This window comes from Macaca fascicularis, chromosome 7, assembly GCF_037993035.2.
Source record: "Macaca fascicularis isolate 582-1 chromosome 7, T2T-MFA8v1.1".
NCBI lineage: Eukaryota > Metazoa > Chordata > Mammalia > Primates > Cercopithecidae > Macaca > Macaca fascicularis.
In genome coordinates this window covers 122782235-122807408 of record NC_088381.1, presented here as the reverse complement: position 1 = coordinate 122807408, position 25174 = coordinate 122782235, and the positions used below count along the sequence as shown (strand labels likewise).

General features: G+C 39.8%; 1 protein-coding gene across 8 annotated transcripts in view; it reads left to right on the top strand.

Annotated features, from left to right (window-relative positions):
• Positions 1-10213, top strand: part of WDHD1 (WD repeat and HMG-box DNA binding protein 1) — an 86059-nt gene extending 75846 nt beyond the window's left edge. For all 8 annotated transcript variants that reach the window (XM_045396447.3, XM_005561310.5, XM_073997428.1 and 5 more), the window contains 3 exons: positions 1409-1539; positions 5618-5756; positions 8100-10213. In XM_045396447.3, coding sequence (XP_045252382.2) covers positions 1409-1539; positions 5618-5756; positions 8100-8300 — 471 coding nt within the window. In that variant the 3' untranslated portion in view covers positions 8301-10213. The remainder of the gene's footprint in view (positions 1-1408; positions 1540-5617; positions 5757-8099) is intronic.
• The last annotated feature ends 14961 nt before the right edge of the window (positions 10214-25174 follow it).

Below are 25174 nucleotides of genomic sequence, written 5' to 3'. Positions count from 1 at the left end.
TATGACTGTTTACAATTGTCTTGTTAGGGAAGTGGGTTCAATTCTGTTTTTGCACCTGGGCACAGTGGCACACACCTGTAGTCCCAGCTACTCAGGAGGCTGAGGTGGGAGGATCACTTGAGCCCAGGAGTTTGAGTCCAGTCTGGGAAACTATAAGAGATACCCCATCTGAAAAAAAACAAACCCCAAAACTTGTGTTTTTGCTTCAGAATCACTCCCTCTTCTGCCTCATGAGTTGTTACACACTTTGTAGCAGATTCTGACTTCCATGACCACTATCCTGCTCTCCCTGTCTTTTTTGAGACAGAGGCTCACTCTGTTACCCAGGCTGGCTGTAGTGCAGTGTCAGGATCTCAGCTCGCTCCTGGGTTCAAGCAATTCTCATGCCTCAGCCTCCTGAGTAGCTGGGATTACAGGGGCCTGCCACCACGCCCAGCTAATTTTGGTATTTTTAGTAGAGATGGGGTTTCAGCATGATGGCCAGACTGGTCTCGAACTCCTGGCCTCAAGTGATCCACCTACCTCAGCCTCCCAAAGTGCTGGGATTACAGGCATGAGCCACCACACCCAGCCTGTCCTGCCCCGCTCCTTGCTTTTATAGAATCACTTTTTAAAAATGTATATACTCAGACCCCAGAAGCTCAGACATTTATCTGTATTTTTATTAAAATCACCCAGATAGTTCTGATGTATATTCTTATTTACTATTATTCATAATAAATATTTACTATTATTTACTATTATTTAATAGTGACTGATACTGTACATGGCCCTAATTTTTCCTTGTTCTGAATCCTGATTTTTCCACTCTCATAAGTATTTGATCCCGGATTTGTCATCAGTAAAATAGATCTATTGTTTATCTTTTCTATTTCATATAATTGTATTCACTTAGAAAATATGGAATTTAGGCCAGGCGTAGTGGCTCACGCCTGTAATCCCAGCACTTTGAGAGGCCGAGGCGGATGGATCACACGAGGTCAGGAGTTGAAGACCAGCCTGGCCAAGATGGTGAAACTCTTGTCTATACTACAAATACAAAAAATTAGCCGGGCGGGTGGCAGGCGCCTGTAATTCCAGCTACTCGGGAGGCTGAGGCAGGAGAACCACTTGAACTCAGGGCGGAGGTTGCAGTGAGCCGAGTTCGCGCCACTGCACTCCAGCCTGGGCAACAGAGTGAGACTCCGTCTCAAAAAAAAAAAAAAAAAAAGAAAAAAAGAAAACATGGAATCTGAAGTATACTTTTTTGGTTTTTGCATGTGTTTGCCTATTTATTTACAACTAAGACAAGATTTCATGTAAGAATTCTCAGTAATTATAGATGTTTCTTCACATTTTTCAGAACTTGCTTATAAAACATATAAAATTATACTAGATGTTATTGCAGTGTTCACATTTGTTTTTATAGGCATCTGCAGCATCCTATTTCCAGAAAAGAAATTCTCAAACTAATAAAACTGAGGAAGTGAAAGAAGAAAATCCTAAAAATGTATTATCTGAAACCCCAGCTATATGTCCTCAAAACACTGAAAACCAAAGGTCAGTACATAGAGAAATTTAGCATGCAGTGACCAAGTATAAAAAGTATACAGTAGCAGCAATACAAAATTATGCAGTGCTGTTATTCCTTAATACAAATAATACATTGGCATTGGTAGTGGGCATTCTGGACACTTGTGGCTTTAAGGAAGCCACAGATATTAATGTCTATTTACAATATTTATTAAAATATGCTTTAGTAAATTGTATATTTTTAAATTGTGATATATTTTATTGGGATATATTTTATAATTTTTTTTGTTTGTTTTTAAATAGTTTAATGGGAAGAAACAACAAGATACAAAAAGAAGTGTATTAATAAGTAGTTTCATCCAACTAGTTTCTGTCTCCAAAAACAACCACTGCAACAAGTTTCTTGTAGAACTTTCCAAAATTATTCTGTTTATGTGCAAATACCTATTTGTCTATTTTTTGTTTCACACATTATTCTGTACCTTACTTTTTTCACTTAACAATAGCTTTTGCAGCTTATTTTCTATTACTACATAAAGAACTTCTTTATAGTGGCTGGGCACTCAGGAGGCTGAGGCAGGAGAATTGCTTGAACCCAGGAGATGGAGGCTGCAGTGAGCCAAGATTGCGCCACTGCACTCCAGTCTACGCGACAGAGTGAGACTCCTTCTCAGAAAAAACAAGAAGAAAAGAATAGTCACAATTTCATTTTTGCCATAATATATCTTATTTTTCTCATGCTGAGCAGTCCAGGGAGAAAAATAATAATAAAATAAAGTATATCTTATTTTCCTAATAACTTTATGTGAACCAGTTTAATTTGAGGGAGTGGCTGTGGTTTTCACATTTCCTGTTTTGTTCTGAATTTAATGTAGGTCTTAAACAATGAAAATTTTATTTAAGAAAATTGATAGGCCGAGCGTAGTGGCTCATGCTTTTTTTTCAGCCTAACTTTTTTTTTCGCTCTTGTTGCCCAGACTGCAGTACAGTGGCACCATCTCGGCTCACCACAACCTCTGCCTCCGGGTTCAAGTGATTCTCTTGCCTCAGCCTCCTGAGTAGCTGGGATTACAGGCATGTGCCTCTACGCCCTTCTAATTTTGTATTTTTAGTAGAGACGTGGTTTCTCCATGTTGGTCAGGCTGGTCTTGAACTCCTGACCTCAGGGGATCCACCCGCCTTGGCCTTCCAAAGCACAGGAATTACAGTTGTGAGTCACCATGCCCCACCCGCCTAATGCTTTTTTTGAGACAGTCTTGCTCTGTCACCAGGGCTGGAGTGCACTGGTGCAATCTCAGCTCACTGCAACCGCCATCTTCTGGGTTCAAGCGATTATCATGCCTCAGCCTCCTGAGTAGCTGGGATTACAGGTGTGTGCCACCATGCCTGCTAATTTTGTTATTTTTTGGCAGAGATGGAGTTTTGCCACATTGACCAGGCTGGTCTCAAACTCTTGGCCTCAAGTGATCTGCCCACCTCAGCTTCCCAAAGTGCTGGGATTACAGGTGTGAGCCACCATACCTGGCCAAGCCTAACACTTTGGAAGGCCAATGTGGTCAGATAGCTTCAGCCCAGGAGATTGAAACCAGCCTGGGCAATGTAGGGAGACCCCGTCTCTACCAAAAGTTTTAAAATCAGCCAGGTGTGGTGGCACGTGCCTGTAGTCCCAGCTACTTGGAAGTCTGAGGTGGGAGGATTGCTTGAGCCCAGGAATTTGAGGTGGCAGTGAGCTGATTATACCACTGCACTCCAGCCTGGGCGACAAAGCAAGACCCTGTCTCTTGAAACAACAACAAAGAAGATTGATAATTTAATTTTTCATACTATCGGTTATACATAAAACTTACTTTTTGAAATTTTAAGGAATTACGACTATTAAAACTAATATTTTTCACAGATGTTGATATACTAAATCAGAAATGTCCAATTTTAGCCAGGTGGCTGTGCACTCTTTTAGTCCCAGCTACTTAGAAGGTTGAGGCAGAAGGGTTGCTTAAGCCCAGAAGTTTGCAGCCAGCCTGGGCAACATAGTGAGACTCACATCTCTTTAAAAAACAAAAAAAGAAAGAAATGTTCAAGTTTGGTTTTGTTTTTAAAAATAGCTGTTTAGAAGCAGAAGATTGCAGGCTGTTAGGTAGATTTGTGACGTTGCTCCAAGTTTCATTAAAATGGGTCTTCATTAATTTTTGGAAATTCAAGAACCTTTGTTATACCTTGATTTTTACTTGTTTTGATCTGTTATTTTTCTGGAAATCGGTTTACGTTAAGATTACTTAAAATTTGCTTATTTTCAGAAATTAGAGCAAGTGGTTATGGTCATACTAGTAATTTTTTAATAAAATTTTTTTAACCTTAAAAAGTTTAGGCCACGTGCGATGGCTCAAGCCTGTAATCCTAGCACTTTGGGAGGCCGAGATGGGCGGATCACGAGGTCAGGAGATGGAGACCATCCTGGCTAACACGGTGAAACCCCATCTCTACTAAAAATACAAAAAATTAGCTGGGAGTGGTGGCGGGAGCCTGTAGTCCCAACTACTCAGGAGGCTGAGGCAGGAGAATGGCGTGAACCCGGAAGGTGGAGCTTGCAGTAAGCCGAGATCACGCCACTGCACTCCAGCCTGGGCAAGAGAGCGGGACTCTGTCTCAAATAAATAAATAAATAAATAAATAAAATTAAAAAAACGTTTAGACTTGTTATTTAGGATTCGTTTAGGTTCATCCTAGTGAGGGGCGTATAACTGGTGAGTTAAACATAAGAGACTCTGGGCCGGGCACAGCGGCTCACACCTGTAATCCTAGCACTTTGGGAGGCTGAGGCGGGCGGATCACAAGGTCAGGAGTTCGAGACCTGCCTGGCCAATATGGTGAAACCCTGTTTCTACTAAAAATACAAAAATTAGCTAGGTGTGGTGGTGCGTGCCTGTAGTCCCAGCTGTTCGTGAGGCTGAGGCAGGAGAATCACATGAACCCAGAAGGTGGAGGTTGCAGTGAGCTGAAATGGAGCCACTGCACTCCAGCCTGGGGGAAAGAGCGAGACTCTGTCTATGTAAAAAAACAAAACCATAGACTCTGGAGTCAAATTGCCTGGTTGTTGAATCCCAGGTCTGAGTTCTACTGTTTGTGTAACCTGGGATAAGTTATTTCACCTCTCTCAGCCTCCCTTTCCTCACTTATGGAATGGAGATAATAATTGTATCTATCTCATAGTGTTATTGTCATTTAAATAAGGTATTATGCATAAAGCTTTTAGAATAGTGCCTAGTAGATAGTAAGTGATCAGTAAATGTTAAATATTTGCATTAAACCTTCACTTGTGTAACTTAAAGACAATTTATGTCATGAGTGGAATCTAATGAAATGTACAAATGTGCTGTGTCCATGCTTCACCTAATGCTGATGCAGGTCAGCTCTGAGAGCAAGGGTGAGGCGATGGGAAAGGGACTTGAGAAAAGTAGTGAGGAATTCAAATAGCTGGTTTGGGGAAATAGAAAAAGAGCGTACCAAGGACATGTGGAAGAATTTTACCAGGCCACAAGGGCTAAGTGAGGTTAGAGACCTTGAGCCTGTCTACATTCATTAAAAAGTTGAAAGTACAGAGTTCATGGTTGCTACACTTGGAAAATACAAATGTGAGTGATCCTTTTGAATTTACCTTACAAAGGATTTTCCAGTTCATTGATCCTGCAGTCTCTAGGCAGTTTAAAGTAATATGAGGCCAGTCACAGTGGCTTATGCCTGTGATCCCAGCACTTTGGGAAGCCAAGGTGGGCAGATCGCTTGAGGTCAGGAGTTTGAGACCAGCCTGACCAACATGGTGAAACCCCATACAAAAAATTTGCCGGATGTGGTGGCGCATGCCTGTAATCCCAGCTACTTGGGAGGCTGAGGCAGGAGAATCGCTTGAACTCAGGAGGCAGAGGTTGCAGTGAGCTGAGATCGCACCATTGCGCTCCAGCCTGGGTGACAGAGTGAGACTCCGTCTCAAAAAAAAAAAGTAATATGAATATTAACAAGTGTAACTGTGTCTTCCTTATTTTACATAATAGATGTCAAAGATTTAACTCTGTATTAAGTATAAAATATTTTCACATAATTGTGATTTTAGGCCAAAGACTGGGTTCCAGATGTGGCTAGAAGAAAATAGAAGTAACATTTTGTCTGACAATCCTGACTTTTCAGATGAAGCAGACATAATAAAAGAAGGAATGATTCGGTTTAGAGTATTGTCAACTGAAGAAAGAAAGGTAAGGATAATTGTGCCAAGGTTGAGATCTTAGTGAATTCCCAGATTTAAAAAATTATTATAGAAATGCCTTTTGGCCGGGTGTGGTGTCTTACGCCTGTAATCCTAGCACATTGGGAGGCCAAGGCGGGAGGATCACTTAAGCTCAGCAGTTTGTGACCAGCCTGGGCAACATAATGAGACCTCATCTCTAACAATAATAATAATAATAATAATCTCTAATAATAATAACAACGATGATAATAACAATCATGATAACTTTAAAAAAAAAAAAGGAAAAACCTTTTTCTGTTTTTGGAAATTGAATACATCCACCAAACTTATTTTGAAAGAGTTTGTCATATATGTCGTAATATGGATAGGTAGTAATTATTATGTAATGGTGATGGGTTTTTTGTTTTGTTTTTGTTTGAGGCAGGTCTTGTTTTTTCATCCAGGCAGGAGTGTCTTGGTGTGATCACGGCTCACTACTACCTCGACCTCCTGGGCTCAAGCAATTGTCCTCTTTTTTTTTTTTTTCTGTAGAGATAAGCTCTCACTGTGTTGCCCAGCCTGGATGATTAATTTTTTGACAGTTTACCGTTTTAATTTCTGTAAGTTCCTGTATGTTTTAAGTTAGGAGGCTACCCCAAGAAAAGATACATTTGTTAAAAATCAAAAGTGTCAAGCTGAGTTCATTGGCTCAAGCCTATAATCCTAGCACTTTGGGAGGCCAAGGCAGGAGGATCTGTTGAGCCCAGGAGTTTGAGACCAGCCTAGACAACATAGTGATACCCCATCTCTACAACAAATTTAAAAATTAGCCTGGCATGGTGGCACACACCTGTAGTCCCAGTTACTCAGGAGGCTGAGGTGGGAAGATCACTTACTTGAGCCCAGGAGGTCAAGGCTGCAGTGAGCCGTGATTGTGCCACTGCACTCCAGCATGGGTGACAGAGTGAGACCATGTCTCAAGGGGGAAAAAAAATTAATAAGTAAAAATGAATTCACATTTTTTGAATACTACTTTAGGGTTCTTGCAAGCAGAATTTTTAGAAATTCTATCTACTTACACATTGGATACTCCATGAGACTGTTCCTTTTGGGAAAAAGACTGGTGTTCTGTTCCAGCCTTTGACATGGAAATTAGGACAGGTGTCTGGCTTGCTTCTCATGAACTTCTGCCATGTGAAGGAAGGAAGGAGCAATTTCTGTGTTAGATGTGGAAGGAATGTGTGTGGTGTACCAGTTAAATCCTCAGGTTTCACTTCCCCAGGAATGGCAGGGCACAGCACAGGCACCTAGTAACATAGATACTTGCTTTGGTAAATTGGGTTTTATGAAAATGGTGTTGTGTAATGAAGAAGCCAGAAACTGGTCTAAACACCTTTAGCATCATTTAGAACCTCATTTACAATTTTATGTTTCTCATTTGTTGTTCGATAAAATGGCATCTAAATAAATAAGACCTTACACCGCAAAAAAGGAAGAGACTTGGCAAAGGCTGTGATTGTGTTTTTGAATACTTAAAAATGTAATCAATGTTCTTAAGGTAAACCGTAAACATTTACTTAAATCCAGTTTGTTAATGTGAGAAATTCTACAGCTTGAAGAGCCCTTGAAATGGCCAGGGAAATAAAGTAGGAGCGGGGAACTCTTATAGATTAAAAGAGATTTAAGAGACAGATGAAATGAGTGGACTTTATCTGGCTCTTGCTAAGTGAATAAAAACCAAACCCCAAAGAATATATACTCCTTTATATAACATTCCTGAAATGATAACGTGATCAGGATGGAGAATAGAGTAGTGGTTGCCCGGGGTTGGAGTCGGAGTTGGGGCTTGGGGAAGCGGTTCTGTATTTTGACTGTGGTGGTAAACAAATAAACCTACAATAAAATTAAATACATACATACACCCAAATGATAGAAGTAAAATGGGATTGTTTCAATGTCAGTTCCCTATAGTTGTGATTGTTGGGCTATAGTTTTGCAAAATGTTACCACTGGGGAAAACTGGGTCAAGGCTACACAGGATCTTTCTGTATTATTTCATACAGCTGCATGTGAAACTGCAATTATCTTAGAATAAAAAGTTTCCTTTTTAAATAGTACTGTAATTATAGTATTTTGCAACTATATGATTAATATAAGCAAAGCTTAGATTGAGATATAAAAGTAATACAAATGTTTAATGTGCTTTGCATTTAAGTAATAAAAGATTTGTTAACAATGAGAACACTTAATTCAAGTGCTAATTATTCTGCTTTATATATAAAAATATTACCTGGAAAAGTAAATAAATCATTTACTTCTTATTTGTTATTTCCTAAAAATATTTTCTTTTCACCCCTGCTATTTTACAAAGGCATGGGCTAACAAAGCCAAAGGAGAAAAGGCAAGTGATGGAGCTGAAGCAAAGAAGCGAAACCGTGTGGTTGATGAAAGCGATGAAACAGAAAACCAGGAAGAAAAAACAAAAGAGAATCTGAATTTGCCTAAAAAGCAGAAACCTTTAGATTTTTCTACAAATCAGAAACTATCAGCTTTTGCATTTAAGCAGGAGTAAAGGAAGAAAGTGACCCTAGGAAAGTAATGGATTTTTTTTACTCATCTTGGTTTGAATATAGACTTGAGTCTTTGGAAAACTCATTATATATTTTTTAAAGAGTTTGAAGCAACTGTTTGTCTTTATAAGATAATGTAGTAATTATATCGGTGTAGGTAACAGGGCATATGTAAAAACTATCATATTTGCAGATTACTCTGCCTCCAAATGCAGGGCCTTTCAGAGATGCATTGTGATTGTAATTACTGAGTTGAAGCCACAACCAATTTGAATTTGTTTCTTACCTTGAAAAATCATTAAAGCCAAGGTATTAAAACCTCTGTGCATTGATACCTTCTAGGGGTTTGGTTCATTTGTTTTTTGTCGTGTACAAGGAAGGACAATAGTCTTCTTCCCAAGTGTGTTAGCATAGACTATATGTTTCTACTAGACCTAGGGGACCACGTCTTTTAATAATATTGGCCCTAAACATGTAAATAATCTTGTAGGTGAGACTTTTTTTCCCGGAAATTTCTTCCTGTGTGGCTTTCAGTTGTCTGTTTGTATAGCCTGGATTTTTTTGAGATAAATGTAACTTTCTCATTTGTATATTTGTCTTGATATGGTCTTAATGTTTTCTTTCCATGAAATGTATATATTTCTAGAAAATATATCTTATATTTACTACCATAATTTCTGCCACCACCCTCATCTTGCTCTGCATTATACACAGTAGAGAAGAACTGAAGACACTGCTGTGACAATATTGCAGTCCAAGGCATCATGTGCTCCTGGTGGGATACTCTGGTTATCAACATCAACAGTACTTTCCTGAGCAAGTCTTTGAAGGCTTGATAAGAGACCAAAGTTACGGAAAGTATTTAACTCTTCTTTTATATCAAACAAACAAGGTTTCATCATTTCATACATTTTTGGTTATTCTAAGCAGAGACTAATACAAATACAGCCACATAAAGGCAGTGTACTGAGGGTGGGAGGGAAAGAATCACATAAAATCAGCTGACTCAAAATTGAGGGTAGTAATAGGTTGAAAGGGAAAAAGTATGTTGAAAATTTAGACATAAAGGAGCCAAGAATATTCCTTATCCCATGATGATTAAGGTTAGGAAGACACACATTTTTGATTTTTTAATTAGTAGCTGATATCAGAGACATGATAGCACAGTGGTTGTGAGCACAGATTCCAAAGCCAGACTACCTAGGTTCAAAGACCCACTTCTCTACCTACTACTAATAGTTGGGTCATGTTGGGCTGGTGACCCAATTTCTAGCCTTTGTTCCCTCCTTGTTACCAGAATTAAATGAAATGAAAGCACTTAGTTTCTGACACATAGTAATCTTTTATATAAAAGTTACTATTCTGATAATGAGGATGCTGTTATTTCATCTTGCTTTGTTATTAGGTCTGAATACTATACAAACTAATTTTGATTTCAAGATCTTAAGTAAAGGTTTGTTTATAGTACATTGGAAAGCATGTTTGTAGACATTTATTTTGTTTTTGGTTTCTCAACTTGCTTTGTATATAGTTTATAATACCAGGTTGGTACAAAAGTAAATGCAGTTTTGCCATTTCAGTGGCAAAAACCGCGATTACTTTTGTGCCAGCCTAATGCTTAAGGTTATAATCTGTATGTATTTCAGATTCATAGCAACCTGATAATACCAAGAATTTGCAAAAGGGTTTTTAATTTCCTACTTTTATTTGGCTGAAGGAAGGTTTTTGTGTTGACTCGGTTTAACTTACAAATCGAACTTTGAAACCAAGAAACATCCTTGTTTCTCTGCTATATAATAGTAAACCTGTTTTTTTCCAGTGTTTTTTTTTTTTTTTTTTTTTTCAGAGAATTGGGACTGAATAGTATGAAAGTGAAAATGGAAATAAATTAATATATTAATCATCGTATCAATAATACTGCCTACTTGAGCTTATTGTATACTATAGAAAATTGACATAATCTTAATTTTATTCTCCAAAAGCAAAAACTCCTTGGAGGAGGTTACTTTACAGATTTATTTCGGAGAGCAAGTGAATAGGCACTGGGGTTATGTGCAACTCTGGGGACTGTGCTATGATCTGTAGCCTCCCATGTCTGTTTAGCAGCCTGGAGTGAGTCACTGTCACTAACATGGAACAGATGCCAGGTAGTCCCTTTGGACAAAAGGATGAGGCCCATTCATATAGAAAGCATCTTAATCAGTGACTGTTGGTCTTATGGGCCCTCTTTGTTTCCCATCTGTTTTATTATTAGAATATATAATTTTCCCCCAGGTTTTCATCTTGAATCTCTCAAACCTACAGAAAATTTGAAATTTGACAGTAAACACCCGTATATCCTTCCTCTAGTTCGTCTTATTGTTGACATTTTTACCATGTATGTTTTATAGACAGGATTTTTTCTGAACCATTTGAAATATGCATATACTTCATCCCTCAGTACTCAGCACGTACCCTAAGAACAAAGATTTTCTTCTGCATAATTACAATACCATAATTACTCCAAAGAAATTTAACAGATGATGTTATTACATAGCCTGTATTTTATAATAAAATTTCCCTCAAAGTGCTGTTAGTCATTTTTACCCCCAGTTTAGGATCCATTCAAGAATCATGCATTGTTTTTAATTATTAGAGGTACGGGGTTTTTTTGGTTTTTGTTTTTTTCAGACAGAGCCTCTCTCTGTCACCCAGGCTGAAGTGCAGTGACACAATCACAACTCATTGTAGCCTTGACCTCCCTGGGCTCAGGTGATCCTCCTGCTTCAGCCCCAAGTAGCTGGGAGTGTAGGTGCATGCCACCACACCTGGCTAGTTTTTGTATTTTTTTAAATAGATGGGGTTTCACCATGTTGCCCAGGCTGGTCTCAAACTCCTGTGTTTGTTTGTTTGAGACAGTCTCTCTGTTGCCCAGGCTGAAGTACAGTGGCATGATCTTGGTTCGCTGCAGCCTCTGCCTTTCGGGTTCAAGTGATTCTCTGGCCTCAACTTCCTGAGTAGCTTGGATTACAGGTGCGCGCCACCACGCCCAGCTAATTTTTGTATTTTTCATAGAGACAGGGTTTCCCCCTGTAGGCCAGGCTGGTTTCAAACTCCTGACCTCAAATGGTCTGCCCACCTCAGCCTTCCAGAGTGCTGGGATTACAGGCGTGAGCCACCGCACGCAGCCCCAAGGTTAAAATTTGAAGGATGGCCTGTGCCAGAATGGGTAGAAGGTAGTATTCTGGGATTGACACTAATTTCTACCCACTTTGGGACTGTATTATAAAGGACAAAAACTGATGGAATAGGAAATAAACATAATGGAATAAAAAAAGCCAAAAGTTGGTCTTTTGATAGATTAATGAATTAGAAAAATTATGTCTGCTTCATCTGAAAAGTCAGGATTGTCAGACAAAATATTACTTATATTCTAGCCACATCTGGAACCTGGTCTTTGGCCTAAAATCACAATTATGTGAAAACATTTTATACTTAAGACACAGTTTAAAGTACCTTATGATTTTAAGTTAGTAATCAATCATAAGTCTTTGATATCTATTATATAAAGTAAGGAGGACAGAGTTACACTTGTTAATATTCATATTACATTGATCATGGTGAGAGAAAAGCACAAAAAATGATCTTAGGAATGAAAAGAGATTTATTAACTACAAATGATACAGATATGAAAAAGAAGCTTGTAGTCAGTTTTGTGTGTCAAATTGGCTAAGCGAGAGTCACCAATATTCAATCAAATACTGACTTATTTTATGGATATTAAAGTTCATGATCAGTTGAATTTGAGGAAGAGAGAATATCCTAGATCATCTGTATGGGCCTGATTTAATCAGTTCAAAGGCCATAAGAGCAAAACTGAGGCTTCCCTGAGAAAAAAGAGGAAATTATACCTGTAGGTAGCAACTTCAGCTCATGCCCAAGGCTTCTAGCCTGCCAATCCTGAAGGTCTGGCCTGTGGATGTAGGGTTTTAGACTTGCTGTGCCAGCCCCCATAATTATGTGAGCCAGTTCATTGCAAGAAATCTTACATATATTTCCTACCAGTTCTATTTTTTGGTTGAACACTGACTCAAGGTATTACAAACAATTTTATGACAACAAATTGGAAAACTTTAATGAAATGAACAGGTACCTACAAAAGCAAAGCTTATTAAAATTGAGACATTTATGATAATAAAACATTTAGGAATAAATTTAACAAAATAAATGCAAAACTTACACTTTGAAAACTATAAAACATTGTTGAAAGACATAAAAGAAGAACTAAATAAATTGAAAGCCATCTCACAGTTATGGACCAGAAGACTTAATACTGTTAACATGATAATACTCCCTAAACTTATTTATAGATTTAATGAAATCCCTATCAAAACCACAGCTGGCTTCTTTGCAGAAATTGACAAGCTGGTCCTAAAATTGATAAGGAAATTCAAGGGACCCAGAATAGCCAAAACACTCTTGAAAAAGTAGAGTAAGTTGGAGGATTCACACTTTCCACTTTTAAAACTTACTATAAAGACAGTGTGGTACTGGCATAGAATAGACATAAAGATTAATGGAATAGAATGGAGAATCCAGAAATAGACCCTCTCATTTACAATTAATTGATTTTTAACAAGAGTGCCAGGAAAATTTAATGGAAAAAGGATAGTCTTTTCCACAAATGATGTTGGACATCTAGACACATCCCAAAGAAGTTGGAGCCGTACCTCACACCATATAGTGAATCAAGACCTAAATGTAAGAGCTGAAACTATTAAGACCCTTAGAAGAAAACAGATGTAAATCTTTGTGACTTTAAATATGACACCAGAAGCACAGTCAACAAGAGAAAAGATGAAGTCAACATCAAAATTAAAAATTTTGATGTTTCAGGGAACACCATCAAGAAAGTGATAGCCAAGTACAGTGGCTCACACCCATAATCCCAGCACTTTGAGAACTCTGAGGTAGGAGATTGTGTGAGCCCAGAAGTTCGACTTCGTCTCCACAAAAAAATTGTAAAAATTATCTGGGCATGGTGGTGCATGCCTGTAGTCCCAGCTACTCAGGAGACTGAGGCAGGAGAATGCCTAAAGCCCAGGAATTCGAGGCGGCAGTAAGCTATGATTGCACCATTGCATTCCAGTGGCCAATAAGCACATGAAAAGATGCTCAGTATGTTTAGTCATCAGGAAAATGCAAATCAAAAACCACAAAGAAGCTGGGCACACAGGTACATACCTATAGTCCCAGCTACTCAGGCCACTGAGGTGGGAAGATTACTGGAAGTGTGGAGTTCAAGGCCTCAGTGTACTATGATTGCGCCTGTGAACAGTTGTTGTGTTCTAGCCCGGGCAACATAGTGAGACTGTCTAAGGAAAAAAAAAAAAAAAACAGATAACACTTCACACCTACTACCACTAGGATGGCTATAAGGCCATAATCAGAAAGATGGACAATAACAAATGTTAGTGAGGATATGGAGAAACAGGAACCCTTATAAGTTGCTGGTAGGAATGTAAAATGGTGCCATTACCAGTTCCTCAAAAGGTTAACTGGCAATTCCACAGCTAGCTATAAGCCCAAAATCAATGAAACTGTGTATCCACATGAAAACATAGATGAATATTCATACATCGTTTTCCCTGATAGCTAAAAAGTAGAAACAACCCAAATGTCAATCAACAGATGAATGGATAAATATTATTTGATAACAAAAAGAAGTGAAGTACTGATACATGTTATAACATGAATAAACCATAAAAACACTATAAGTGAAAGAAACCTCACAAAGAACCACATATTTTACCCTATTTTTCTAAAAATAAAAATGAACTTATTAAGAGGGATATTTTAATAACGGGGGGAGGAAAAAAGAAACACAAAATACTAGTAAGCAAGTAATTAGGGCAATTTATATTCCTAATGGAATATAAACTTCTGGTTCAGAGAAGTGATTTTTCAATAACTTACGGGAGTACTGAAACTTGTCAGAAACCCATGGGGTTAGGACTGACAGTAATTTTCCAACATAGGGTGTTCATGTTCAAAGCTTGAGTAAATACTGAGTGCCAGACCAGGACATGAAAACAACCTGGTAAGCTATTTAAGAGTTGGGAAGCTGGGCGAGGTGGCGCATGCCTGTAATCCTAGCCCTTTGGGAGGCCGAGGTGGGCAGATTGCCTGAGCTTAGGAGTTCGAGACCACCTGGGCAACATGGTGAAACCCCTTCTTTACTAAAATATAAAAAGTTAGCTGGGCATGGTGGCACGCACCTGTGGTTCCATCTACTTGGGAGGCTGAGGCATGAGAATTGCTTGAACCTGGGAGGTGGAGGTTGCAGTGAGTGGAGATCGCGCCACTGCGCTCCCGCCTGGGCGACAGAGCAAGACTCTGTCTCAAAAAAAAAAAAAAAAAAAAAAAAAGGAATATATTGAGAATATGTCATTGTCCCTATAGTAGGGAGAAGCACTCCAGGCCATACTCTCAAGCCCAAATCGGCCTTATATAGATGTTAGTCTACTAGTTCAGGGGAAGAGCCTCAAAATAATTCCCTTTAAAGACAAGACTCTCCTTATCCACGAAGCCTTTCCTGTCCTGCTCAGGCGTGGGCAGACCAGGGCTTGTTCATCTTGAGGCCCAGGATCCTGCCCTCTTCAGTCCAGAATATACTAGTCTGATTTTTGAAATACCAATTTAAGCTTGTGGGGGCTGGCAGCCTGAAAGTTTTTATAGGGCTGACAGGCAGGGTAGAAACCAGGAAATCAAGGTCAGAGTTGATGTAGAGTGAAATCAGCAGGGTGGGCTGGCAGGCTATCTTGAGGCAGGATGGCTAGTGAGGATACCTTCAAACAGAGGACCACATATTTTGATTCCACTTTTATGAAATATTCAGAATGGGCAAATCTATAGAGACAGAAAGTAGATTGGTGGTTGCCTAGGACTGGGAGTTAGGGGGAAAGTGGGAGTGACTGATAATGAATACAGGGTTTCTTTTTGGAATGATGAAAATTTTCTAGAATCTGGTTTTAGATAGTGGTAGTTGTTGCATAATTATATGAATTTACTAAAAGCCTGGTGCGGTGACTCACACCTGTAATCCCAGCACTTCGGGAGGCTGAGGCGGGCGGATCACGAGGTTAACAGATCGATACCACCCTGGCCAACATGGTGAAACCCCATCTCTACTAAAAATACAAAAATTAGCTGGGCGTAGTGGTGTGTGCCTGTAGTCCCAGCTACTTGTGAGGCTGAAGCAGGAGAAGGGTGTGAACCCAGGAGGCGGAGCTTGCAGTGAGCCGAGATCACGTCATTGCACTCCAGCCTGGCGACAGAGCAACACTCCATCTCAAAAAAAAATAATAATAACAAAAAAAAAATGAATTGTATACTTTACATGAGTGAAAGTATGGTATATGAATTATGGCTCAATAAAGTTGTTATAGTAAAACTAACTCAAGAAAAAATAGAAAATCTGAATAGTCTATAACCAGTTTTTAAAATCAGTCTATACTTAGAATTCTTTTCAAAAAGAAAACCACCAGGCTAGGTGAATTTAAAATTCTATCACATAATGAAGTAAAATTTACAGTCTTATATAATTATGGAGTATAATGACAGTCATAATCTTGATATAAAATTTGACAAGGTTCAAGAAAGAAAAATTATAAACCAATCTCATTCATGAACATGGGATGAAAAATCCTAAGTGAAAGTTTTAGTAGGCCAGATCCAACAATGTATTAAAAAATACTATTCAGCTACCCCATTGGCTTAATCCTAAAGACACAAAATTGGTTTAACATTAGAAAGTCAGTTAATGCTAATTAAAGCACAAAATTAAAGTGTTCTTTCACAAAAACATATATCTTGTTCAAAGAGATTTGTGCCATCTGGTTTATTTATGTCACTATGGAATTAATTTTGTATGGCACAAGACCATATGTCCCAAGGGCTTATAAACACACTGAAGTATTTTGATAAAGAGGATAGTAATATAAGCATAAATTTAAAATATTCCAACACTTGTTAGAAAGGGAATAATGCTGTTTCTTTACTTGTAAGTTGTATTTTACTTATCTGTGCTTATTTTAGACATAGGGTGTCACTCTGTCACCCAGGCTGGAGTGCAGTGGTGCAATCATAGCTCACTGTAGCCTCAAATTCTTAGGCTCAAGGGATTCTCTCACCTCAGCTTCCCGAGGAGCTGGGACTACAAGAATTTGCCACCATGCCCAGCTGATTTTTTTTTTTTTTTCTTAGAATTTCTCTCTGTCACCCAGGCTGGAGTGCAGTGTCGTGATCTCGGCTCACTGCAAGCTCTGTCTCCTGGGTTCACGCCATTCTCCTGCCTCAGTCTCCAGAGTAGCTGGGACTACAGGCGCCTGCCACCACACCCGGCTAATTTTTTTTGTATTTTTTAGTATAGACGGGGTTTCACCGTGTTAGCCAGGACGGTCTTGATCTCCTGACCTCATGGTCCACCTGTCTCGGCCTCCCAAAGTGCTGGGATTACAGGCGTGAACCAGCCACAGCTGATTTTTTTTAATGTCTTGATTTTTTAAAATTTTTTGACAGAGTCTCGCCGTCTTGCCCAGGCTGGTCTCGAACTCCTGGGCTCGATCAATCCTCCCACCTTGGCCTCCCAAAGTGTTGGGATTACAGGTGTGAACCACCACGTCTGGCCGTAAATTGTATTTATTTATTATTTTTCCTTTTAAAAAAAGTCCAGTCCTATAATTAATTTAATAGATCTCTATCTTCTATTTTTCCTTTAAAAAAAATTTTCCAGGCCGGGCGCGGTGGCTCACGCCTGTAATCCCAGCACTTTGGGAGGCTGAGGTGGGCAGATCACGAGGTCAGGAGATCGAGACCATAGTGAAACCCTGTCTCTACTAAAAATACAAAAAATTAGCCGGGCGCGGTGGCGGGCGCCTGTAGTCCCAGCTACTCGGGAGGCTGAGGCAGGAGAATGGCGTGAACCCGGGAGGCGGAGCTTGCAGTGAGCTGAGATCCGGCCACTGCACTCCAGCCTGGGCAACAGAGTGAGACTCCGTCTCAAAAAAAAAAAAAAAAAAAAAATTTCCAGACCAGATGCGGTGGCTCATGCCTGTAATCCCAGCACTTTGGGAGGCCGAGGCGGGCGGATCACGAGTTCGGGAGATCAAGACCATCCTGGCTAATACGGTGAAACCCTGTCTCTACTAAAAATACAAAAAAAATTAGTTGGGCATAGTGGTGGGCGCCTGTAGTCCCAGCTACTCTGGAGGCTGAGGCAGGAGAATGGCGTGAACCCAGGAAGCAGAGCTTGCAGTGAGCCGAGATTGCGCCACTGCACTCCGGCCTGAGTGACAGAGTGAGACTCCGTCTCAAAAAAAAAAAAAAAAAAAAAAAAAAATTTCCAGCCCTGCAAATTAATTTAATAGATCTCTATCTTCTGCTTTCTCCTTACATATTTCTGTCAGAATTTATGTGTCTCTTTTGTAATTGTGGATACTTGCTTATCTCACCAAGAGACCCAGGTTTTTGAGAGCAAAAAAAACCATGCTGGTGAGTTGATTGGCATAATCGATACAGTACAAGCTTTGGAGTTTGATAGGCTTAGAGTTTATATTTGGCTCTACCTCTGGGGATATGTGGCCTCAGGGGACCACTTAACCTCTCTGACTTCCCATTATTTATGATCCTTGTAATAAAAGGGACAATAATTTCCTACTCAGACCTCCTCAGACAACCTGCACAGTCCACATCTCCAGAAGGATAGCCTACATATCTCTTGCCATCACTTCCTCTGGCCACAGCTGTGCTAGTAGAAGTGCAATTGACCACAATATTGGGGGTTCTAATATCTCTCCCATTTGTCTGGAATTTGGACACAGAAGCCAAATTCATTCATCTGCAGAACTAAACTGCATGGTCATATAAAGGCAGAGAAAACCAATCCAGTGAAAGTTGGAAAAGTGGGGAAAAAAAATAAAAACAAACTGAAAAATTATCACCTCAATATTGTCGCAGCTGCTTTTGTGGCTCTGATAACAAAAAAACCTAGAGAAAGAAGGATGAAGAGTTGGCATTCTATTCTTGGAGCAGATTAATGGCAAATGAAACATTTGTCCAAGATTGGAACTGGCCCCTCAAAAAGAGTGTTCTTCTCTGAAGACTGGATTGGAATTGATATAGACGGTGTTTCCAAAGAGGGAGGAGTAGTAATGTGGTTTGGTGAGATAGAGCCTCTATATGACATCATTTACCCCACATATGAAATGTTATAGCAGCTGATTAAAAGTAGTAGCTGGGTGTATCTAAAGTATATGAAGAACTCTCAAACTCAATATTAAAAAACAAAACCAAAACATAATCCAATTAGAAGCTAAGGAAAAGACATGCACAGTCATTCAGTAAAAGGTTATACAACTGGCAAATAAACACGTGAAAAGATGTTCAATATCACTAGCCATTACAGAAATGCAAATTGAATCTACAGGGAGATATTACTATAGGCCTTTCAGAAAAGCCAAAATGAAAAATCGTGATACCAAATGCTGTTGATACAAGTGAGGATGCAGAGAAACTGGATCGCTTATATATGGCTGGCAGGAATGTAAAACTGTACAGCCTCTCTAGGAAATAGTCTGGCAGTTTCTTTCAAAACTAGAATGCATTTAACATACAACCCAGCAATTGCCCTCTTGGGTATTTATCCCAGAGAAATGAAAACTTATTTTTACACAGGGACTTGTACATGACTGTTCATATCAGCTTTATTTGTAATAGTACCAAACTGAAAACTACTCAAATGTCCCTCAATGTGTTAATGGTTAAACAAACTATAGTACATTCATATCATGGTATACTGTTCAGTAACAAAAAGAAATAAACTGTTGATACACTCCACAACTTGGATTAACCTCAAAGACATTATGCTGAGTGAAAAAAGCCAATCTCAAAGGAATATAAACTACAGAATTTAATTCACATAACATTCATGAAATAATTATAGAGATAAAGAGCAGATTACTAGTTATCAAAGTTAAAGATGAAGGCCAGGGCCGGGCGCGGTGGCTCAAGCCTGTAATCCCAGCACTTTGGGAGGCCGAGGCGGGCGGATCACAAGGTCAGGAGATCGAGACCACAGTGAAACCCCGTCTCTACTAAAAATACAAAAAATTAGCCGGGCGCGGTGGCGGGCGCCTGTAGTCCCAGCTACTCAGGAGGCTGAGGCAGGAGAATGGCGGGAACCCGGGAGGCGGAGCTTGCAGTGAGCCGAGATCGCGCCACTGCACTCCAGCCTGGGCAACAGCGTGAGACTCCGTCTCAAAAAAAAAAAAAGATGAAGGCCAGGCATAGTGGCTCACACCTGTAATCCCAGCACTTTGGGAGGCTGATGTGAGCCCAGGAGTTTGAGAACAACTTGGACAACATAATGAGACCCTATCTCTACCAAAAATGAAAAATTAGCCAGGTGTGGTGGCATATATCTGTAGTCCCAGCTTCTTGGGAGGCTGAGGTGAGAGGATTGATTGAGTTCTGGAAGTTGAGGCTGCAGTGAGCCCTAATGTGCTACCACATTCCAGCTTGGACAGCAGAGTGTCTCTATTTAAAAAAAAAAAATTTTTTTTTTTCTTTTTCTCTTGATATGGAGTCTCGCCCTGTTGCCTGGGCTGGAGTGCAGTGGTACGATCTCCGCTCCCTGCAACCTCCACCTCCCAGGTTCAAGCAATTCTCCTACCTCAGCCTCCTGAGTAACTGGGATTATAAGCATGTGCCACCACACCCGGCTAATTTTTGTATTTTTAGTAGAGATGAGGTTTCACCATGTTGGCCAGGCTGATCTTGAACTCCTGGCCTCAAGTGATCCACCTACCTTAGACAGAGACACTCATAAAATAAAATATAATAAAATAAAACAAAATTAAAATAAAATAAATAAAACCCTAATGTGGCATTTGTAGCTACTGGGAGATAATTTGTATTCCTGACTCCCCAGCATGGGCAAAAGCTCTTCAGGAACAGATGTATTTTTTTTGTATCTTCAGAACCTGCCACAGTAGATATCCTAAACAAGGTCATCAGTATATTTCTCCTGTGGACACTGATAAAGGATTCTGAGCCCACAACTGGTAATCTGAGTAATCTTTGTCAGTATACCAAGAAAAATAGGCATCACTGTTTTGTAGTCATTTTATGCTTAATTTTTGGAATAATAAAAGGACAGTTAAAAAAAAACTGTAATAGAAATGTTAACAAGAATTTAAACAGTACACCTTTGTTTCAAGTAAATGCTGGTCCACAAACATTTTAAAAGATTACACGCCTGTAATCCCAGCACTTTGGGAGGCTGAGGCAGGAGAATCGCTTCAGCTCAGGAGGCAGAGGTTGCAGTGAGCTGTGATCTTGCCACTGCACTCTAGCCTGGGCAACAGAGCCAGACCCTGTCTCAAAAAGAAAGAAAGAAAGAAAGAGAGAGAGAGAGGGAGAGAAGGAGGGAGGGAGGGAGGGAGGGAGGGAAGGAAGGAAGGAAGGAAGGAAGGAAGGAAGGAAGGAAGGAAGGAAGGAAGGAAGGAAGGAAGGAAGGAAGGAAAGGAAGGAAGGAAGGAAGGAAGGAAGGAAGGAAGGAAGGAAGGAAGGAAGGATGGATGGAAGGAAGGAAGGAAGGAAGGAAGGAAGGAAGGAAGGAAGGAAGGAAGGAAGGAAGGAAGGAAGGAGATCCTTTTAGCAAAACAGGATGTTTCAGGATCTTGTCTCAAAACATTACATGATGAAGTGCTTTCTGTTGAATAACTAATTGGCTGAAAGTACATTTCCTTTTTGTCCTTAGAAATATGTAAGTCACTTATTTATTCTTGAGTTTGAGACCATTCCTGTCCCTGGTAATCTGAGATCACCATCATCATTGAGTCCAGGGTGCTGCTGTCTCTTTACGCTCATCTTCTGATTTATCTAATAATATCAAAATGTCTTCCTCAGTCAGTTCTCTTTGCCACTGTGGATGGAAAATAAAAATTCTGAATTCTCAACTTCTATGAAATTGTAAGGCAAACTATAAAGATGGTTTCTCTAGTCTTCTTTTATACTTTCTTGGAAAATGATGTAATACTTGGGCAATGAAAAAAGAAAACAAAAGGATAGCAATTTATTTTTATTTTTTGCCATCATATCACCCTTTTAGGTGATTCCATTATTTTATATTTTCTTATAATTCAGTCACGTTAAAAATATGACTGGGACCTGGCCAACATGGCAAAACCCCGCCTCTACTAAAAATACAAAAATTAGCCAGGCACAGTGGCGGGTGCCTGTAATCCCAGCTACTCAGGAGGCTGAGGCAGGAAGAATCGCTTGAACCCAGGAGGCAGAGGTTGCAGTGAGCCAAGATCGTGCACCATTGCACTCCAGCCTGGTTGACAGAGAGAGATTCTGTTTAAAAAAAAAAAAAAATATATATATATATATATATATACACACACACACACACACACACACACACACACACATACACACACACACATATAATATATATAATATATATTCCAGATATATATGGAAAAGATTAAAACATATGATAAAATAATTCCTTAAATCATGAAATAGCAAAATATGAAATATGAAAAACAAGATCAGTAAGATCCCATAATGTATCTTGGATTTATAAAAGCATCAATGAATCCATAAGGCAATCTCAAGACAGTATTTTTTTTCTAGCTGTTTAAGTAAATTTATCTTGTTCTTTGGAAGAACTCCAAGAAAGAATTAGAGCCATAAAAAACTAGTTCTTACAAACAGAGGCTAGGTGTGGTGGCTCCTGCCTGCAATCCCAGCACTTTGGGAGGCCAAGATGGGTGGATCACTTAAAGTTAGGAGTTCAAGACCAGCCTGGTCAACATGGTGAAAACTTGTCTCTACTAAAAATACAAAAATTAGCCAGGCATGGTGGTGGGTGCCTGTAATCCCAGCTACTCGGGAGGCTGAGGCAGGATAATCACTTGAACCCAGGAGGTGAAGGTTGAAGTGAGCCAAGATGGGACCACTGCACTCGAGATTCCATCTCAAACAAACAAACAAAAAACAAATAAAAATGCTCTAAAATGAAAATAAACTAAAATTGGTTTCATTGGAGACTGATGGTTAATGATGAGTTTTTGCTCATTTATTTCAGATAACAAGGTAACAGAGATACATTGTTGGTTGTCCACCTAATAGTTATTTTTCTGTTCTTAGTTTAATGGAACCCTCCTTTTGTTTCCTAACAGCAACAAAGTAACTGATATAAGCCAATTATGGCAATCCCATTGCTTTTTGCCAGTGATTGGTCTATGGGTGACAGTGTTCTAGCCAATGAAATAAGGAGCAATCAGGGCTTCTAAGAAGGTTTTTCTTGCTTGCTGACCTAGAAAGACAAGTATGAAAAGTAAGTACCGTTTTTTCTGTCTCTCTCTCTCTCTCTTTCTTTCTTTTTTTTTTTCTTTTTCTTTTTTTTTTTTTTTTTTGTCAGGGTCTCACTCTGTTGCCTAAGCTGCTGGAGTGTGGTGGTGTGATCCTAGCTCACTGCAGTCTCAAACTCCTGGCTTCAAGTAATCCTCCAGCATCAGCCTCCCAAAGTGCTGGGATTAAAGGTGTGAGCCACCACACCCAGCAGAGGAAGTGCTTTTGACCTCACTTTGCCTGCTGTATTTGAACCCTTTATATTCAGCGCTCTAGAAGTCATCTGTGCCAATGTGGAGACATTGACAACAGGCTGAGAATGACTAAGGAGAAAGTTAGAAAGTGCTTGAGTCCATGCCTATAATACCGCCTCCAGACTTCTGGTGAAGTGAAACAGTAAATGTAGTGTTTAAGCCAGTGGTTCTCAGCCTTGGCTGCACATGAGAATCACTCTTAATTCCCAGGACAATATCCATGCCAATGAAATCAGGTCTCACCAGGTGGGAGCCACGCCTTCTGGGTGATTCTGACATGCAGTCAATTTTAAGAACCATTGGTTTAAGCCACTTTTAGTTGGGCATTATGTTTCTAGCAGAAAAAAAAATACATATATATATATATAAATATATATATTTATATTATTTAATGACATCTCTAGAAAGGCAAAGGAAAAATTTTGTGTGGTCAAGATTCAGCAAGTGATTTGCTAGTTTTCAGAGACAGGTCTTAAAACACGTAAGATATATATATATCTTATGTCTCCACAGTAGTTTCTGATTGAAAACATATTTATTTTTAGCTAGATAAAACTCAGAGCCCCCAAATGGTGACAAGATCAGAACCCCTTTGTTTTCTCATCAGCTTTAGCTCATCCATCTGTGAAACATTCATAACATGGCAGTTAATTTCTACAAATACTTGGATGACTGGCTGGGACAAATGTACAGTAGCAGTTGTGGTGCTAAAAATAAAAATATAGCTAGAACAACAAAGAAACATGGTTCTGCACCTCTCTGCTGAGCTCTTCCATTCCCTTTGTCTTTACTGTAATTTCCAGTTTGGTTTTTTAATGCTTTTTAATGTTTTCGGTTTGCTAGAAATTTCCAGTATTTCTAGCAAAATGGTGGCCCCTGATCTGGTCTTACAGGCAGCAGCATTTCTGAATTTTCCAGGTGTAACATAATCAACTAAAGAGCATTAGGAGACTCCTGCATCCACATGAGGAATTGTTCCATTAAGATCATAAGCATCTGTCATCCCCTCTCACATTTGTGTTCTTATTGAGAGGCGAACTGCAAAATACAAACAAGGAAGCAAACAAAACAAAACAAAACAAAAACAGAGCTTGGTAAAATCTTCTATTACTCCAGTGTTTTAAGACCTGTCTCTGAAAACTGGCAAATCACTTCTGAATCCTGATCACACAAAATTTTTGCTTTGCCTTTCTAGAGATGCCATTAAATAATATAAATGAAATGAAAATAAGAAGTAAATCCACAAAATCAATGATCAGTGATGAAGTGAAAGGGATGGGGATATCCATGCATGAGAGAATTCAACAAATTTAGGAAAACAAGAAAGAGAAAGGAGGGGGGAGAGAGAGAGAAAGGAAGGAAGGAAGGAAGGAAGGAAGGAAGGAAGGAAGGAAGGAAGGAAGGAAGGAAGGAAGGGAGGGAGGGAGGGAGGGAGGGAGGGAGGGAGGGAGGGAGGGAGGGAGGGAGGGGAGGGACGGAGGGAGGAAGAAAGGGCAGATGACGAGACCCTGCCTCTACAAAGTTAAAAAATTAGCTGGGTGTGGTGGCATGTGCCTGTAGTTCCAGCTACTCAGGAGGTTGAGGTGGGAGGATCGCTTGAGCCCTGCAGGCAGAGGTTGTAGGGAGCGGAGATCATCACACTGCACTCCAGCCTGGGCAACAAAGCCAGACCCTTTCTCAAAAAACAAGAAGAAAAGAAAAATGTTAATGGGCACATGAGTCACCTGGGATTTTGTTACATTGCAGATTACAATTCAGTACCAGTTCTAGGGAAGGGCATGAAATTCTGCCTTTTTTTTTTTCTTTTTTTGAGACAGAGTTTCACTCTTGTTGCCCAGGCTGCAGTGCAATGGCGCGGTCTCAGTGCACTGCAACCTCCACCTCCCGGGTTCAATTGATTCTCCTGCCTCAGCCTCCCAAGTAGCTATGATTACAGGCGCCTGCCACCATGCCCGGCTAATTTTGTATTTCTTTCAGTAGAGATGGGATTTCACCATGTTGGCCAGACTTGTGACCTCAGGTGATCCTCCCGCCTTGGCCTCCCAAAGTGCTGGGATTACAGGCGTGAGCCACCGCACCTGGCCGAAATTCTGCATTTCTAACACGTTCTCGGGGGATGCCACTGAGTGTGTTCTGGACCATGAACCACATGTTGAGGAAGTAGCAAGGAAGAATACATAGGGCGGGGCTATGGTCCAGGAAAAGCAGGGTGTGCCCTG